This window comes from Myxine glutinosa, chromosome 4 (assembly GCF_964187855.1).
Source record: "Myxine glutinosa chromosome 4, kmMyxGlut1.1, whole genome shotgun sequence".
Taxonomy (NCBI): Eukaryota; Metazoa; Chordata; class Myxini; order Myxiniformes; family Myxinidae; genus Myxine; species Myxine glutinosa.
The window spans coordinates 119,464,206-119,484,643 of record NC_136264.1 but is presented as its reverse complement, the minus strand read 5'-3'; the positions used below and the strand labels follow the sequence as shown (position 1 = coordinate 119,484,643).

Sequence of the window (20,438 nt, the reverse complement as noted above, 5' to 3'; positions counted from 1 at the left end):
TAATTCTAAAGGGTAATTCTAAAGGGTAATTCTAAAGGGTAATTCTACAGGGTAATTCTACAGGGTAATTCTACAGGGTAATTCTAAAGGGTAATTCTAAAGGGTAATTCTAAAGTGTAATTCTAAAGGGTAATTCTACAGGGTAATTCTAAAGGGTAATTCTAAAGGGTAATTCTAAAGGGTAATTCTACAGGGTAATTCTAAAGGGTAATTCTAAAGTGTAATTCTACAGGGTAATTCTAAAGGGTAATTCTAAAGGGTAATTCTAAAGGGTAATTATACAGGGTAATTCTAAAGTGTAATTCTAAAGTGTAATTCTAAAGTGTAATTCTGTGTGATTAATGTTCGCTTTCACGAGCCTCGATCTTGTATACAAAAAAAATAAAAAAATAAAAAATTCTAAAGGGTAATTCTAAAGGTTAATTCTAAAGGGTAATTCTAAAGGGTAATTCTAAAGGGTAATTCTAAAGGGTGATTCTAAAGGGTGATTCTAAAGGGTTTTAATAGTTAATTCTTATGGGTTTCATGTGTTTCTATGCTTTGCCTATTTCATATTAAAAATGCCAATCTGAACAGCTTCCTTCGGACACGGCTGCGACTTTTTTTTTATTGTGGCATTGACCGTCATAATGTGAAAATCGTTTTGCGCAGTGAATTTGGGGGAAAACAAGCATGTGGGGTCTAAGCTCTCCGGCAAAAAGGTGCAGCACAGGAACTGTCAATCATTTTCGTATGATAGATTCGCTGAGGCCAGTCCTAATTTTAATTACTGACCTGATTGTTGAAATTACATGAATGACACTCAATTTTACACCGGACCTCCCCCAAGTCCCCCATCCAGGTTGTGCCCAGGTTGGATGCAGCCCTCAACGCCCCACAACCCCCTACCTCCTCCTTCTATTCCCACCTTATTCTTGCTACACTTACTGTGATGATTTTGAGGCCAAAGGTTGAAATCCCATATCCTAAGTGTCATAATGCATTATAATGATGTTATAGATATGCACAAGCCCAATGAACTATAACCAGAGGGGGCAGGTGGGGGGGAAGGGAGAGGGGGGGGGGGGGGGGGGAGGGAGGATGGGTTGTTTATTTGCTTTCCCAAGCACTCTTCCAGCACATATAGCAACAATGTCATTTTGAATCTTCCTGCCAAAGAAAAAGCCACAAGATGGCAAATGCATTAACCAATGACAGGACAATCCCCTACTGTACACTTACAGGTTTAAAACTGGCTTCTGCTGATAGGCACATTGGAATGCAAAACCTAAGTCTGAGCCGCTTGTTCGTATCCAAAAAAAAGCCCTCTGGGCCTCAGATAATCCGGCCTGTCGACCAGACCGTGCTTACGAGCCATGGCAAATACCAGCTATCATTCCCCGGATCAGAGTATTGTGCTCTATCATGTTTGGAGCTCTTCTGCGAGTCCATTTTCACCTCATGTTGGACAGCAGCCAAGCTCAATGATCCTGCTACATGACAGCAGGCATGAAAACACATTTAGAAGGAAAATTTCAAATTGCATGCTATTAATTATTTCATAATTACATGCCAGAAGCTACATAATGTATTGGGGCTTGGTTTTTGGATGAAATGGCAAACGAGGCAAAAGTGGCAGCAGCAAAGAGTGGAATAAATTCCACTATTGGTGTGCCAGCATCACGAGGCCAAGCAGTCACGAGGCTACATGAAGCAAGAGACAATCAGACAAGTGCTGTATTTAACTTTGACAGGCATAGAGAATGGTCAACATTTTGGGTTTAAAGAGTACGATCAATGGTTTGAGACCATAGTAAAGCACAATATTGGTTTGCAGAACTTGCAGTGTTTACCCCATACCAATTTCTTGGTTTGACAGTTTCTTTATTTTCCATCTCGGTGCGGCTTCATTAGTCAGGGCGACTTTCCTTTACTGCTTAAACACATATAGATATACTATACCCATGGTAACCCTCAGGCCTTGAATCTTCCGTTTCCAAAAAAAAAGGAAAAAAAAGCATTTTTCTGTTGCGCATTACATAATGTTACGTTTGTGGGGGGTAAACAATTAAATACCTTAGTCGAGATCAAATAGTGTAGGTTTAGCATGCTTCTTATGCCGCGTGAAGCCATCTCGGTGTACGTAAGTAGGCCGTCTGTCCGGGTAAGAGCGTTTTTATGTTGCCATGAGGGACATGGCTTTGTGTTAAGTAATTATAGGGCTTAAAGGTTAATTCCCCAGAGTGTAATTTGCCCCTGTGATCTTCCCTCCGTCTTTACTACAATTAAAAAGCCCGCCAAACAACAACTACAACAAATGGACTCATTCGCTCACAACGCCGCCAGGGCTAACCAACACCCAGCACATTTGCCCATCGGCACGTAAATCCTGCCTCACGACCGCCGACGTCATCCGAACATTCCTGGACGACGACTGGACTCCTTATCAGCCATTTGGGGATGCAAAGCTGAATGCCGGCCAATTACCAAAGCATTATTTATTTTCTTTTACTTTCGTTTCCCCCTTGTTTGTATACGAGTCTCATTGGAGACGTCTTAAATTAGGGAATCGTTTTTACCTCACATTCATTTTAGTTGGTCTACAATTACTTTTAATAAATTCATCATTTGTTAAATTTTACTTTTCTGTCCTGGTTCGTTTCTTTGTTTTGTGGGTTCGGAATAACCCTGTGTGTTTCCAATCAGATAAGGCCTCAAACCTTCCCGCGCGCGTGAAAACATAATCCCGCCAAGTTCGAAGTACACCTCAGAGTTAAAGCTTGGTTCAGTCATTCGTACTCTTGGGGTCTTAACCACGGGTCACACGACAATAATAATATGCGCACTTCATAAAACTAATTTAAAGTGTGTAAAAGTACAAATTATTGTATACAAAGTCAAGACTCGTGGAAGAGCGACAAAACAGAACAGAAAGAACAGGGCAAAAAGTGGGGAAACACACCAACACCAGAGTAGATGGATGGACAACAGAGGGACACTTGGAAAAACAAGATTGACTGTACTGTGGTCTCAACCTACAAACAAAATCCAGTAACAGGCCAATTGGGAAACACCTTTAATGTGCTATTAAAAGATTCATTCGACACCTCTCAGTCCTGACAGCCTCCGCTACGGTTACATCAGTACAAGCGAATTCGTCACACGGTCATGGATTGCGTAACCCCAGTATGGGGCCGTTCAAAAATTATGCAACGTTAATTTTTTTAGGATTTAATTTTTTTTAGTGTTGCCTGGTGTTGGCTTAGCGGTTAGGGTGCCGGCTTGGGATCCTAGGATCCTGGGTTCGAATCCCGGTCGATCGCTGAATTAATGCCAGGGGGGTTGACTCAGCCTGTCATCCTTCCGAGGTCGGCAAATTGAGTACCAGCTTGCTGGGATGAATGATCACGGTGTGTACCCCGATTTAGAATAGGTACACGGTATCCCTGCGCATCGTGAGAGCGTGACCAATGGTTGGCGTCAGGAAGGGCATCCGGCCATAAAAACATTGCCTCAAACAGGGAACCATGATTGTCATGGGGCCCGCAAGGCTAACCCCCGCTCTAGCGGGGAAATATGGCCTTAAAACGACCATTCATTCATTCATTCATTCAGTGTGTGTTGACAGGCTTGATTCAGTGTGTGTTGACAGATTACTAATAATTTTTATTTTTCAGAAAAAGTAGGCCAAAGACTAATTAAACATCAGGTGCACGGCTTCAATGCAGGTACACTACTATAATGCAAGAACATTTTGGAAGGCTAAGCGGTCTGAGATTCCGCATCGGCAAAATTGATTGATGACAAAAAAAAAAGTGGCGTTTTGTTTTTAGAGTGCCATTTGACCTTGACCATGTTATTTTTTCCAACCACCATTTGATGACCTTTAACTCGGAAGGTTATGATGTAAATTAAGTGAAAATGCACCTTGCTCTAGAGCTCTAGGCTATCTAGAGGGGGAAATCCCATTATGATCAGACAAACCTAGTCGAGTTGTTGCGAAAAATATTTAAATGTCTATAATTCGGTCATGACCTTAAATTAGGTCAAGGTAAAAAAACAAAACATCGACCCTGAAAACTTTATGCTCCAATTATTGACGCAAAATTTCATTCAGAAAGTCCCAGCCGGTTCCGAGATAAATCTCAGAATCGGAAAATGGGAGTGCAGGAAGAGAAAAACCCAAAAACCTAAATGGTGATTTAGGACTCCTTGGGATCTAAGAAACTCTGGGGTACCATTAAAAATTGGGGCACCAATTGTAGAAATAAACCTTACAACAGCTATAAATGTCCCCCTATTCTAAAGGGGGATGCTTAAATAAAAGACAGAAATGGGAAGAGCAGGATAAAAAAAGGAAAGAATAGGTATAAAAGGGAGAGGGAAGGGTGAGAATATGAGAACTCAGTAATTCCACCTTGACAGCAGGAGGAGGGGTGGAAAACACGGACAGATGACTGGGGGAGGGGCAGAATAAACAGAGACGGCAGGCCAGTAGACATGGATGACCGGTAGAGGTAGGGGTGGTGGAGAGGAGGGGCATAAGGCAAAGATGGACAGCGTGGAGGCAGGGGTAGAAGACACGGATTGACGGCAGGGGAGAGGGGCGGAAACCAAAGACGGACAGCGTGGGGGGAGGGGCAGAAGACACGGATGGATGGCGATGGGAGAGGGGCGGAAGACAAAGACGGACAGCGTGGGGGCAGGGTCAGAAGACACGGATGGATGGAGGGGGGGGAGGGGAGGAAGACTGGACGGACAGTGAGGGGGGGGGGGGACAGACGGACAAGACAGTGGGTGGGGAGGAGGGGAAGAGCCAGAAGACACGGACGAGACAGTGGGGGGCGGGGGGAGTTAAGATACGCACAAGACAGTGGGGGGAGGTGCGCAAGACACAGACAGGTGGAAAACATGGGCAACGGGGGAGGGAGGGTAAGCTACAAGAGGGGGAAGACACAGGAGGCCAAGGAGGGGCGGACGACATGGAAGGTGGGGGAGGGGAGGAGGACACAGGAGGGGCGGAAGACTCGGGCAGCGGAGGACGGGTGGAAATGCATGTGGCTGGGGAGGGGAGGGGTGGAGAGGAAGACATGCGGCAGGGTGGAGGGAGGAAAAAAAGTGGAAAGTGGGTAGAAATTTCCACAGGTAATTGCTATGAACCACATACAAAAAAGGTACAATAGGTAACCAGAAAAAGGGCAATCAGAGATTGCAAACCCTCACCAGGATGTATTTTCAGTGGTTTTTAAGGCTTTTGTGTTAAAACAAATATGGCGGCCGAACCACGTGTAGATGACATCAGCATTATTTTTTTTCTCCACTAATTTATTCTTAGATTATGCTCAAGGAATTTCATCTTGATCGGATGAAGTTTTGTACTTGTCGAATTATGACATCATAATGGAGGCACATATGACATCATCATTAACATTTTATTCCCGATGGAGAGTTCTTTACAATGAGCCATGTCTCAAATTTTTTGATTCAGCGCTTTCGGAGATAGAGGTGCAAAGTTTTTCGGTTTTTCCAAGATGGCGGCCGAACCACGTGACCGATGACGTCATAATTATCACTAAAAAATTGTACAGGTGGAGTTTATATATATACGTATATATATATATATATATATATATATATATATATATATATACACACACACACACAAGATCGAGGCTCGTGAAAGAGCTAACATTAATCACACAAAAAATCAAACCGACACAAAACACAAAATAAGGGGAGCGGTAGACAAGATGGGGAGAGAGGGGGAAGGACACAAACAACATTTGAGAGCAGGGACATCGAGAGAACTGTGGGAGGGAGAGGGCTTGGTGGGAGGTGGGAGAGGTATAAAACATATGGACACTGCAAGGACTTCCAGGAAAGAAGTTGGAATTTCAAAAAAGTGGATCTGGGGTGAATTAGCGGGGGTAGAAAAGATCAAGGTTTTGGATGGGGGAAGATAAGAGATGGTGGTGAACAGCTGCTTTACAGACCTGGAGGGAGGAGTGGGATTTAAGGGAGTGGGGGAAGTTTGTTCCAGAGGCGGGATAAAAGGGGAATGAAAGAGTGAAGGTGAGCAGAGAGCCTAGATTTTGGCAGTTTCACCATGAGGGAGTTGCACCCATGGTGAAATTCTCCTGTCAATCGAACCAACGGTTGCAGAGAAAATCATATTTATTTTGTGCGGACAAGCAGACAAACAAACAGACTCAAATGCAATATACCCTCTCCTCTGGCGAGGGTAACTAATCAATGGGATTTCACAAGGTCACATTAACACTGGGCCTGAACAGTGATGTTTCTGCCTTGGTGGCTTTATCAGCAAAATAATACGATCAATATGTAAGTTGTTTAGATTTTTTTTTAAAGATTCCCGACTTAAAGCCAAAGGACAACAAATGCAAAGATATTTAAAACACAAAAACCTTTTCAGTCAAAGTCAATGTTCATCATGTCATACACTCATCAAGGCGTCTGTAGACAATTACTCCTGTACGAACAAATGTTTGGCAAAGAGCCTTATAGATTTCCTATCGAGCAAATAGAACAAAGCAAATGTAGAAATAAAAGAGCAAGTTGGAAAACAAGCAAAGACGTAAGAAACAGATACATTTCAGACAGCAAAAAGAAAGGGCAAATAAAACGATCTGTACAACAAACACATAGGATTTCCATAATGAGCAAATTAATCACTCGCAAGACGTGGGTGAATTCAGAGGGGAAGAAATCCTCAATTAAACCAAATGGAATCATCAATCGAGGGAGGCCCATCACCAAGACCGCCGTGGAACCACCACGCAAAAGGATCAGCGTGCAATGGTCACGTGCATTCAATGGCCAAGTTCACAGGGACACCAGTGTTAGACAGTGCTCTGTCTCAACAGCTTCATCTGGATGACACAATGGGAACTATAGAACAAGCCAAAGCTTGAGGAGAGGACAATAACTGGTGAGAAGAAGACCAAGGATGAGCACAAGGAAAAGAAGTAAAAAAAAAAAAAAAAGGGAGAGGGAAGATGGGAAAAGAAAAATATTTGGGAAAAATACAATAAATCAGATTGGGAGATTTAAAAAATGAATTAAGAGAGGGGGTGGGGGAACAGCCACACAAGGACATCTCTCTCCTAGGCAGCGTGTGAAAATCTTCTCAATGGCTCCGACCTCTTACATGCAACACCTGTGGCTTGGATGAGGGGGGAGAGGGTGAGTATGGAGGGATGGGAGTGGCGATGCCATGTGAAAGGGCTCAAAGGGGTTTAGCTTTTGAACGCAGCCATGCCGCATGATTGAGAGTGGCAAGGCGACTGCCCCAGTTTTGCAAACATGGCCAGGGGAGTGGCTGCAGGCCACACAGGGAAGCCATTGAAAGCAACACTGAGGCCGCACGAACTCCCCATTCAGGGAACTGCAGCTCGGCCCGCTTAATTGCAAATGGGGCGGGGTGGGCTGTCAGATCACTTGGCCTTCTCAATACATTTAGCAATTCCACCTCGTCGGCGATGCTGCTTTCCGTTGCCACCCAAGCTCCACGATACAAAGAGCGTGGACTTTGCTGCTCGGCAATTATAAAGGCAGGCGAGCGATCCAAACCACATTCTCTTCTTACTCTATCCTTGCGTCAGGAAGAATTGTTTCAACACCAAGCAGAGATGGTGATGTTACAAGGCAGGAATCTCCCCCTCCCACTCGAATAACCACCCAAAAAGATTCTCACTGGTTCCCTGATAAATTATCAGTGTCAATGTCAATGCTATCACTGTATAACTGCAGACAAACGTCAATGGAGAATCCGACAAATGTCGGAGACATAAGGGTTACATAAACATCAATGCGATGTACGTCAGCAAAAGTGCTTGGAAACACTCAGGTAAGAAAATCCACCCACCTTAACCCTGTCTGCATTTTTTGGCCTCTACTCTCTTACTGCCTGGTTGGGGGCGGGGCAAGGTACAGGACAATGACCAACAGTCATGGTTCTGCATGCAAAGTCTTCCATAGGCCAGGTAGTATACACCTACACCTACACTGACAGTGCCTTCAGAAAGTATTCACACCCCTTGACGTTTTTCACATTTTGTTGTATTACAGCCTGAATTTAGAATGGATTAAATTGATATTTTTGTCACTGATCGACACGTAATAATACATCATCATGTCAAAGTGGAAATTTTTTTTTTTTTTTTTTACAAAATAATTAAAAATGAAAAGCTGAAATGTCTCGAGTCAATAAGTATCCAACACTTTTTCTATGTTCTCAGGTGCATCCAATTTACTTTGATCATCCTTGAGATGTCTCTGCAACTTGACTGGAGTCCACCTGTGACCAATTCAATTGATTGGACATGATTTAGAAAGAAACACACCTTTCTATATACTAGGGCATGCCCGTACTATATATAAGCTAGGACGTGTCCGTACGTGGGTGCCCGTTCCTTGCCAAAAAAAAAAAAAAAAAAAAATTTGTGTAGGGGTGTGTGTGTGTAAACATCCTAGGGCGTGCCCGTACGTGGGTGCAAAAAAACATGCGTGCAAACAACAACAACAAAAAAAAAAACTTTGAAACCACGTGGCAGTAACGACCACAGAACCCCCCCCCCCCTCTATTTACATGAATGGTTTGGTCCATTCGCAACGACCACAGAACCCCCCCCCCCCCCTCTATTTACATGCAATGGTTTGGTCCAAAGCGAACGGTTTGGTCCATTCGATGTGATTCGATGTGAATGGTTTGGTCCATTCGCAACGACCACAGAACCCCCCCCTCTATTTACATGAATGGTTTGGTCCATTCGCAAAGCCAAAGCGAACGACCACAGAACCCCCCCCTCTATTTACATGAATGGTTTGGTCCATTCGCAAAGCCAAAGCGAACGACCACAGAACCCCCCCCCCCCCCCCTCTATTTACATGAATGGTTTGGTCCATTCGCAACGCCAAAGCGAACGGCGAACGGCTAAATCGCCATAGCTCGGTAAGTACTTGTCCGATTAATTTAAAACCTTGAAAAGGCACATCCTCGGGTCCCCAGCAATATACCTGGCAAGTTTCAAGTATATCGGACCGGTAGTTGTCGAGAAACAGCGGTCACAGACAAACAGACAAACGTACAAACGTACAAACGTACAGACAGAGATTACTGGAATTATAGATAGATGGTCCCACAGTTGACAGTGCATGTCAGAGCAGAAACTCTACCATGACGTACAAGGAACTGTCCATAGAACTCGGAGATAGAATTGTGAGGAGGAATAGATCTGGGGAGGGGTATAAAACAATTTATAGAGCGTTGAAAGTTCCCAAGAGCACAGTGAGCTCCATCATGAGGAAATGGAAAGAATATGAAACTGCCCAGACTCATCCTAGAGCTGGCCATTCGACCAAACTTAGCAACCGGGCAAGGACCTTGGTCAGGGAGGTGATCATTAACCCAATGACCACTCTGACAGAGCTACAGAGTTCCATGGCTGAGGTGGGAGAACTGCCAGAAGAACAGTCTCTGCAGCCCTTCACAAATCTTGGCTTTATGGGAGAGTAGCCAGAAGGAGGCCACTCCTGAGAAAAAGGCACATGACAGCATGCCTGGAGTTTGCAAAAAGACATATGAAAGAGTCAGAGCATGAGGCAAAAGATTATGTGGTCTGATGAGACGAAAATTGAACTCTTTGGCCTTAATGCAAAGCGCTACGTCTGGTAGAAACCGAGCACAGCTAATCGCCCATTTTACACCATCCCTACTGTGACGCATGGTGATGACAGCATCATGCTGTGGGGATGATTTGCAGCAGCAGGGACTGGAAGACTTGTAAAGATAGAGGGAACAATGAATGGAATCACATACAGGCAAATCCTTGAGGGGAACCTGTTCAGGATTTGTGCAAAAGACCTTGCCAAGCCAGGTGTTCAAAAGGAACAACATGAATTTAAACCCTGGAAAATGCATCAAAGTGAATACGTCATTCATGCGAGATCCCCATATCAGGCAGTTGTTCGTATCGGGAACCATGACTTTGTTAATGTAACCATGACTGAAAATATTTTCCTGCTAATAACTCAAGATCCTTTCGGTGGACACAGACAGTCAAAATCTCAGTTTTGTTGTGAAATGAATTTTTTGAAGAATTGTGATTTACCCTACTTGGTTCACATTTTAAATTAAAGATGGATTCCGTGTTGTCATAACTGTGTCTACGCAATGATGGTATGTGTGAATGTGTGTTTTTGAACTATTACTTCATTGTCTACACATTTTATTTCCTTTTCCTCCTGTCCTTGTTCGTTGATCCTTGTCTATGCTTCTTTATATTTATTTTTGTTCTGCCATTCCTCTTCCACTACTTTTTCTTCTTCCAGACGTTCCCTTCTATGTATTTAAGCTTATATAATGCCTATTCATTTTTATATCCTTGTATTGTTGAAGGAAAATTATTGTTTTATTGTTTAAAAAATGTTTCTTCTGTCCAAAGAAAATGTATTTAATTGTTTTATTGTAATACAGTATTTTTTATTATGGTGTATTGTGATTATTTTTTTAAATGATGAAGCCTTTGGTTTCTGTTATGATGTAATTTACATATAATTTGGCATATTGTCGAGATACGTGGAATTTAACAAACCATTTTTTCAATCTTCTTTTCAATAGTTCATTGGACCAGTATCAGAGTTAGACTGTTTGAGCAACCCAAGTGTCAAATGTGAATAATTATGGCAGATCCCAAGATTTCTCAACTTTCAAAAGCTGGTACTTCCTAGTGAAGCATTTCTCCTCCATAGTCTCACTCAATTTTGATAGTTTTCCAATAATCACCACTCAAAGGATGAATGTTTAAATCTTTTTTCTTTTTTTTTAAACAGAGTCTGAGGCTCATTGTGGAGCTGACACACACACACACACACACACACACACACACACACACACACACACACACACACACACACACACACACACACACACACACACACACACACACACACACACACAGCTTGGAGGAAGTTCCGCCACTTCCAAGGGCACTACGGGTAAACGCAACGCCACAACAATCTCCTTTCTCACAGCACTCATGGGGAATTTTCTCCGAAGCAGGAAATTCCTCCTCCCCACGGATGCCAACCTTTGGGGATTTCCCATGCTCTTATCAGCATACTAAAATACGCCATTTGTGTCTGTCTGTCTGATGAATTTTTGACGCCAATACATTCTGGCGTTACTTATCCAATTTCAACCAAACTTGACAAGAAGACGAAGGGTTACACAATGAAGGTTGCAGCACATTCATTTGCCCCCCTCCCCAAGGGTGTTTCCTCCCCCCCGAGCGAGTTTTCCCGCCATTGCCGTCAATGGGGTTGCACGTTGAGATGTATATAAATGTTAAATTAGCTTTATCGTGGCGTTTTTGCAAAGACGCTTTTAATAACAAAATGTATGATAATCGCATATTGTTAATGTTACTACAAAACAATATTAATACTAATAATGTCCCACTACCCCAAGGCGTTTTTCCTGCAGTGATAACGTGTATAAATAGCTTATAGTTATAATGGCGTTTCTGTGGGAGCAACGGCTTCTACAGGAAGTAAAAATATTATGAACCACAAACACATATGCTTAGCTTTTTTAACAGTCGCTAATGCTCTTTATAACACTAAATGAAGAAATTTGGAGGAATCGCAACATCCGTGAAGTAAGGTTTACTGACAGAACTGAGCGAAGATCTACGGTACTCTATATAACCCACAAATGTTGGGTTAATAACATGGCCCTTTCTGCCGCTACCGTGGCATTTTTCGTAGCGAACATTTGAAACTCGCTCCTGCTGTTTCATACAAAACTGAAAGGGAGAAGCTCGGGTTGTGCTCCTTTACCAAGCAGCTAGCTAGCACTTGCCAAGCCAGCCGTTCCTTAACGGTTTTGAATGGAGTGCTTGATCAAATGCTTAAACCACTTGGCGATCTCTTCACAAGAAACTTGGTAAATGAACACACACCAAATGTTCTTGAGACCCGACCATAGATCGATTGTAATCTATATACCTCAAAGAGGAATGACCTATCCTGCCCCTCCCGGAGTCTGCGGGTATACTAGTCCTTTTAAATGCTGAATGTCCAGCAAGGAGGCAGCACATACCATTCATAAAGCCTTTGTTGTGACTCGGCTGGGGTTTAAACCACCGACCTCCCAGACTCAGAGCGAACGATTTAACCATTACACACACACCACTGAGTCTGGTAACGTCATAGTTTAGTTACACCACTAAGTCTGGAGCCTGGTTACCATCACACCAACTTTGCTTTCAAAATGTGTGAAATTTAACCACATAATGCTCTTCCAGTTCAGATAAACCTCACAAATAATCCTATCAAACTCTCTGCCAGCAAGGCCAAAAATCAGTCGAGCTGGACATGTCTTCCGTTGGTGGAAACGAGATTGCATCAGTGCAATGGCCCGAGGATCTTGACCTGCCAAGATGTTTCTCCTCAGTCTATTCCCTTTTTCATTAAGCCCCTCTCAAAGGATGCCAGGAATAAAAACAAAACTACCTTTACAAAACGTATAGACCATTGTGTGTTTGTACCCAGGCCAAATTAGAAATCCATACTTGAGTCAATGGGGACATTGTATCAGAGGCAAAGACACACCTGAGAAATAATCAAACTTGTAACTGAGTCCCACTCAAATATTCCCTTGCTTGATAGAATCAGTTTGGCTTCCACTCAAGTCACTTCAAATAAGACAAGCTCCTTTGCTTTCACCAGCAATGGATGGATGCCATAAACCACTTGTATTTTCCCTTGAACCTGTCGACAGCTGATGTTTGGTTGGCTCCTCCTTGGGAACCATACTACCTACTACTCAAGGCAAATGGGAACACCAAACACGGTGATTCGTTAAGCCCAATGCCACACATGTCAATTTTCTTTTACCAAATGTCAGAGTATTGTCCTCATAAAATGTATCTATTGCTGCCTCTGAACACCGACAAGTAGGAAGAGGAGAAAAGTAAAACCGACCCAAAGTAGAAATCCCTGTCATATCTGGCAAACAGAACTTTGCAAGCACAGGACACACGGACAAGACGGACGGACGGACAGACGCGCGCGCACACACACACACACGCACGCACGCACGCACGCACGCACGCACACACACACACACACACACACACACACACACCAAACTGTAAAAGGATACATGGATTGTTGTCATCAATGCTTGTGCTGTCCAAGATTAGAGGGATTCCATCCAGCTCTCGTATCTGCGGCAAAGTGTGTGATCGTCTTGAACCGACAAACAATTCATCTGAAACGGCGTGTATCACAACAGGGCGGATGGCATTCAATGGCACAATCCACATACATCCCCCACTCAGGCTAAACAGAATAAAAAAAATTTAAAAAAACAGCTTAGATTCGAAGGTGCAACAAGTGGTTGCTCAAAGCCACCAATTAAGCGGCTTTGGCATTCCAAAAGAATGTCCCACAAAGCGTTTCATGTGATGCCATTAGCAATCTTTATGTCAAACAACCGGGGAGACCCCACCCGTACAAGGCTGTACAAACAATAAAAAGTTTTTCTTATGGCTTTCCATGTGCAGCTAAGTGCAGAAAACAAGGAGTGAGAGATTTGGTCAAATTGACCCAAAGCTCGCAAATGAACATCGTAATATGACAAGCACCAAAGAACAGGATAGTTGTTCAGACCGCACGCTTTAAGGCTTTTCAAACAAAGATTATTCCATTTACCAAGTTCGTGAAGTCGGGTTAGATTAGCAGGTGTCCATCTCACTTAAAACCCACCTCAATCCCCACCCCCACCAAGAGGTTATCCCCCCCCAACCCTAGTGTCCTTTCATACCATATAGATATACCCTCATTCACCCACGTTTTCATTTGCTTTAAGCTACTCTCGTTATTTCTTCTTTTACTCTCATTAAGACTCTCAGAACCTTGTCCACAAATCCACTTCTGGTCCTGTTTTGCAAATGCCAGCAATGCACTGCATCAAGCACGTTGGTAACAACAATGGAAGTCCGGCAATTGATCTCATGTCAATGTATTCATGATGCGTATGAGGACGTCATTGCCAGGATGTGTGTGTGTGTGTGTGTGTGTGTGTGTGTGTGTGTGTGTGTGTGTGTGTGTGTGTGTGTGCGTGTCCTCTCCAGAGCTCTGCGGCACGTGGCACCCAAATCTCGCAATTTCACAGACCATGGCTTCACATGTGGACAACCCATGCCAAATCAAGCCAGAGCTTGCAGATAGATAGCACCTGGGGCCATGCCATGACATCTCGATGGGAACAGGGTGCTTGGATTCCCAAGAGATTAGCAAAATGTTTAACCCACAGGTGAGAACATTTCTGGTATTCCAGCTGGAAGGCTTGAAAAACACACAGTTCAAGCATTTCAGTGTTACCATTGGGTTATAAGGAGCTGGGTAAAACTATCAGGAGGCCCGAAGTTTTCTCTACTCTCAAAACAATGCTAGGGTTCCCTTTGCAGTTATTTTGCAGCTACAGATTCCCAGCTTATGCACGCCATTTAATGCTACCAGTTTCCTGTTGTTATCATTGGTGTATGTGCGGCACACGTTTGTGAACAATTCTCCAATCAGGTAAAGCGGTCACAAACGCAAAGCTGCCCTTATTGTCACACTCCATTTTCTGTTTGTCTACCTGTCCATTCCCTTACATCTTGAGAATAGAACATTGTCGGGCCATTAAACGCGGCAGATATAATGGGGGCCTCGTGAAGATTTTGTGGTTAAAAATAAATTAGCTTTTATTTATTTGTGGGGGACTTGGAAAAGGGACGGAGTCCCCAATGGTGTGAGTGATTTCCACAAAACCTGGTAGGGATAGTGTAGGCCCCATGAGGGGTTAATTATATAAAAAAAGAGAAGACACTATTAGCTTTAACAGATTTTAATATACAAGGGGAAGGGATTTGGAATATTGGGAAGGTCAATGTATTTAACCACTTTAATTCATCCTGACCAAACCTTTCAAGGACAGTGCAGGCCCCATGGGAATTACCATCGGGGAAGGGGTGGGGGAGGGCAGGTGGAGGTTTTAGAAAGGGGCAGGGGTTAGTTGTGTTTGTTGTCTCGAGAACAATGGGGGCGTAGCATGGGTACCCCTTGTTTGGCATTTGCCTCTGCAGTGATCAAAGGCTCATGGAGAGGCATCTACATAAATCTTGTTGGACAAGAACAGGAGATACCAGTGCACTTTTACACAAATTACAAGGGCATTATAACACAATGGACAAAGCAATACAGAATATTTTGAACATGGGTTCCCAGCAACATGAGATAACCACTCAGATGGGAATGCCAAACAGCTCAACTTTTGTTCTATTGCTATGCTGAGATAGGAACTATTTATTTTCGGTCAAAATAATACAATATATCAATTAAACCAATACTGCCATAATATATATACATATACATATCTATATCTAACCTAACTAACCCGCTCTAGCGGGGAAAAATGGCCTTAAAACGATCATTCATTAATTCATTCATACATACATATCTATATATATATAAAAGAAAGTGTTTGTTTGTTTGTTCGTTTGTTCGTTTGTCTGCGCAAGCTAATCTCCTGAACGGTGAAAGATAGGAGGAAACCTCTAATACAAAAAATGTCGGGACAGGCCCCGGGAAGGTTTTAGGCTAGGTGGCGAGACCGAGGTGGGCCTCGACCGGGCCGGGCCCATTTCGCAATTAAAAGCTGAGCTGAATTATAGTAGTCAATCTTCTACGGCCGCAAGTAAAAGCTGAATTATGGTAGTAAATTCATTCATAAAGAACTAAAAATGTTGCGACGGGCCCCGGGAAGGTTATAGGCTAGGTGGCGAGGCCGGTCGAGGCCGCCTCGGCCGGGCTGGGCCCATTTCACAATTAAAAGCTGGGCTGAATTATAGTAGTCAATCTTCTTCGGCAGCGAGTAAAAGCTGAATTATAGTAGTAAATTCATTCAAATGAATGAAACACCGGGCAACGCCGGGTGTTTTCGGCTACTATCTACTACTACAACACCTTATCAAAGGGGGTGGGGGGGGGGGGGGGGGGTTATCCCCTTATCTTTTTTTTAGCTAGCCGACCCGAGTCCTTAGAAGTTATAACGTTCCTTCCGGTCGGTGGTAAATAGGGTTGTTGGTCGAGTCTTAGTCCAATTACCTAAGTACTACCACCGGCCGTGAAGCAAGGAGATAACTCCCGCTCGAACCACGGATACGATGGAATATGCCGAGCGGATAGCAATCCGCGATCCGAGCCGTTGACAATGGGACTAAACCCGATTATAAGCGGTTCCTAATCGTGCCACGTTTACCCAATGGAAGAAAGGACGGTTGCAATCGGATTAGAGGAAACCAAGAAAGAACAAGGCATTGACATTCACAAATATACAGAAGGAAGAGGAAACGAAAGGATGTACAGGAAAGGAAGAGGAAGAAGCAGAACACAGGGCAGTCTTATTGCAGTCTTAACTTAGGACCCCAGACAAACATACACACTCACACGGGGATTGTAGCTGGTGGATGGTCAGGTAGAGGGTCCAGGCTCCAGTCGACTCCAGTCCAGGCTCCGGTCCAGCAGCGAAACCCGGCAGGCAGCTCCGCGCGTAGTTAGACGCGAGCGGACAGTTTATATAACGGGGGAAGCTGGTGTCCTTCGTACGTAATATTTGCACGTTCCTGCTACACGCCCCCTCCCCAAAGTCCTCTTAATCAGCGCCAGCGAATAAGTCCTTAACCAGCGCTGCCGTATCTTTCCAACAAGCGCGCCTCCGACAAGTCCTCCAAGTAATCCAAGTAATCGCGCTGCCTCCAACAAGTTCGTTACAACGCGCGCTCTCCCATCCGAATCCTTCAAGTCCGTGTGCGCAGTCCTTGAAAGGGCTTTGCATTCGCGCTTATATAATGCGAGCCAAGATCGCTCCGCGCGCCTCAAAACCACGCCCGTCGGTGATCTCACCTCAGCCCTGGTTGGCTGGTGAGGGCTTACCGGCCACGCCTTTGACGGCTGGTTGACATGCCACACCTTCTTCTTGGCGCTCCGCCCCCTTTTCTCGGGCCTAACCGCATGGCTTATGGCGTCGTTTGAGCGGAAGCCCAGCGAGGCAGCGAACGCTGCTAACAAAGGCGCGTAATGGCGTTGCTTGGAGAGGGAGGTCGCAAAATGGACGAAATGAAATGGGCCTACTTCTTATTTGATTGACGCAACGCAGATTCAACGATTGGAAACACGGCCTTATCTAAAACACATACTAATGAAATAACTGAAGTCCTATGGTGGCCTACGTGTTGCTTGTGGACTAACTAGGGGTGCTACCTTTAACCTTTTAATGATGGGATATTTACAAGAGTTTATATACAAGTGTGGGTTCTAAAACCTGGTGAGCTTGGTGTTGGGCTGGCGGTCAGGGTGCCAGCTTAGGATCATAGGATCCTGGGTTCGAATCCCGGTTGATCGCTAAATTAACACCAGGGGGGTTGACTCAGCCTGTCATCCTTCCGAGGTCGGCTAATTGAGTACCAGTTCACTGGTAAATCCCTGTTTGTCGTAAAAGGCGACAAACAGGGTTGGCGGCAGGAAGGGCATCCGGCCGTAAAACATTGCTTCAAAAAGGGGACCAAAAAACAACAACAACCACGGTGCCCGAAAAAGGCCAAGCCCCGCTTTGCGGGGAAAAATGGCCTCTAAAGGTTTTTTTTTTTTTTTTGTGGGTTCTAAAACCGCAACAATATATATTATATATATATATATATATATATATATATATATATATATATATATATATGTATATATATATATATATATATATATATATATATATATATATATATATATAAAATATGTAACGCACGAGTCACGCTGATACTGTACGCCTGAGCGGTTGTGCGTCAGTTAACTCGTGCCGTTAACACTATTGAACCTGATCGAGCGATTTTAATTCGGGGCGATGCTAGGCCAATGTGGAAAGGATGGGCTAGGCCAACGGCCAGGTTGGAAACCAAACCACAGGATTTATTCACAACGTACAGTATTCACAGAAAAGGGACAAAGCGGAGAATCTTAGCGGCCTTACCTAGGTTCCCAGACAAGGGCCCTCAGATTCGTTCGGGGAAGGGAAGGAAGCGGGTAATGCATACAAAGCGCGGCCGCTTCGTGCAGCTTGCCTGTGCGGGCTCGTTGGACGGAAACCCCCCAAGGATCGCTCCAACCCAGGACACCACAGCCGGAGATGTTCGCGGCTGGGGGGCTTGATCAAGGACGTGCACATAGCAGGAACCCGACAAGAAGAACAGCGTATCTCAGGGTCAGCAAGAGTGTCAGCCTGCATCTGCAAGAGAACGTCAGCCTGCCAGAGAGTCTATATGCAGGAGCCTGGCGCAAGTCAGAGAGAGCGAGGCAGAGAGTATCTATATTCAGGAGCCTGGCACGAGTCACAGAGAGCGAGGCAGAGAGAGTGAGGCAGAGAGAGAGAGAGCGGGGAGTCCGGGCCAGGTTTTATAGCCCCCCCCGACACCCCATTCGAACGTTCCACGGGCCTCCATTGGCAGCCTGGGGTCACGTGTCGTGACAGCCCCTTATTGGTCACCCTTGGCCACTCTCTTCAGCTCCCATTGGCTGTTCGCTGCTCACCGGCAACGCCCTCCAGCTCCTCCCTCGGGCCTGCAAGGCCTGGCCTAGGCCCATGACGAGGCACTTTAAGTTGCAACGAGGCCTACCATTACCCTGCCTGCCTCAACGCATACCAACACCGGGAAGGAGACTATACTTCACATTTAATAAGAAATAACTAACTATGCGAGGCTACATGTTGTGGTGTAGTGAGGGGGGGGGGGGGGGGGGGTTGCCTTTATTTACAAAGCCGCAACAATATATATATAATTTCTGTGCAGTGTCTGTCGTCTTGTCTCGTCATTGAACTAACTACTCCCTCAAACTTTTGTGAAATCGTACCAAACTTCTGGTATGCACCTATCTCTCCCGTGTGTATGTCCTAAGGAAATTGTTTGAAGTTTTGAAATTAAAAAAAAAAAAAAAAAAAATTTCAGCTTAAATCTTCAACTTCAATTGTTTATAAAATGTAATATCCTGTATATTACAAATACATTTGTGCAAAATAATTGTTTGTATTAGGATTGGTGTAAATCATGACAACACAGAAACTCAAGTACAGTCATTATCCTCAGCTAAAACAAGCCCGTTCCTCCACTGCACTCGCCTCACCAGTGTGTGTGTGTGTGTGTGTATATATATATATATATATATATATATATATATATATATATATATATATTTTGTTACGTTGGTGGAGGGGGGGGTAAACAATGAAATGTCTTGGCCGATATAGAATCGTATAAATTAGCATGCTCTGAGTGTCGCGAAGAAGAAGAACACACCTTGATGTATCTAAGTGGTATCGAATGTCCGGGTAAGATTAGACATCATCTGAACATTATCGAACGGAGAAGGGACTCCGACCCCGACGACTTGCAACGAGGAGGCCACGCCCAGGCCCTCGTGATGGAGGCGCGTTGGGATGATTGAGTAGAGCTCGGTGATTGGAGAGAGTATGACGTCAGCGTGGAAGATTCGAGAGCTGAAGGAGAAAAGGACGAGTCTCACCATCTTGGTCCCTCGTTCGTCTGGTTCTGGCTACGCGGCGGACGGTTCGATTTGTGCTTCGGGTCGCTCGGCGCAACTGTTCTGGTTCGGTGCGCTGATGCTGAGGAAGAGCAGTGTTAGCCTTTGTGGTCGGTTTGACCGTGAGAAGAAGGTGGGGGCGACAGTTCGTGGGGCTCTTGGTGCTTCGGACCATATGGGGAGCGAAGGAGGAGCGCCGTACGGATTACCTCAAGTACAGTCACGTGAAAAAGTAAGTACACCCCATGTAAAGTTTTGACTTTTTCAACATATTTCAACATACAGCTATTTGATCTTCATTTCAACAATATTGATAGATAAAGGTGATATCTATCTATAATTCCAGTAATCTCTGTGTGTATGTGTGTGTGTATGTGTGTGTGTCTGTGTGTCGTTTGTCTGTGACCGCTGTTTCTCGACAACCACGGGTCCGATATACTTGAAACTTGCCAGGTATATTGCTGGGGACCCGAGGATGTGCCTTTTCAAGGTTTCATATTAATCGGAGAAGTAGTTACCGAGCTATGGCGATTTATTTACCAAACTCCGCAAGCCGTTCGCTTTGGCTTTGCGAATGGACCAAACCATTTCATGTAAATAGAGGGGGGGGATTGTCACCGTACTCGCAAGCCGTTCGCTTTGGCTTTGCGAATGGACCAAACCATTTCATGTAAATAGAGGGGGGGGATATAATTTTAGATATATATATAGTACGGGCATGCCCTAGTAATATAACAAATATCATGAAACATTTACATTTTGTAGTCCATTGTATAATTTAAATGAACATAAATGCAAATTTCACA

The 20,438-nt window shown here is 44.3% G+C and overlaps 1 protein-coding gene across 8 annotated transcripts in view; it reads right to left on the bottom strand.

Moving 5' to 3' along the window:
- The window catches only part of ATXN10 (ataxin 10), a 216,792-nt gene that overhangs the window by 119,263 nt on the left and 77,091 nt on the right, over nt 1-20,438 (bottom strand). For 7 of the 8 annotated variants that reach the window (XR_013623137.1, XR_010984061.2, XR_010984062.2 and 4 more), the window contains exon 10: nt 13,166-13,229. Coding sequence is in view for 3 of the 8 variants with exons in the window: in XM_068113268.2 (XP_067969369.2) it covers nt 13,166-13,229 (64 nt within the window). In the remaining 5 variants the exon portion in view is untranslated. Of the gene's footprint in view, nt 1-13,165; nt 13,274-20,438 lie in introns of all 8 variants that reach the window. The other variant, XR_013623138.1, reaches the window with a different exon arrangement.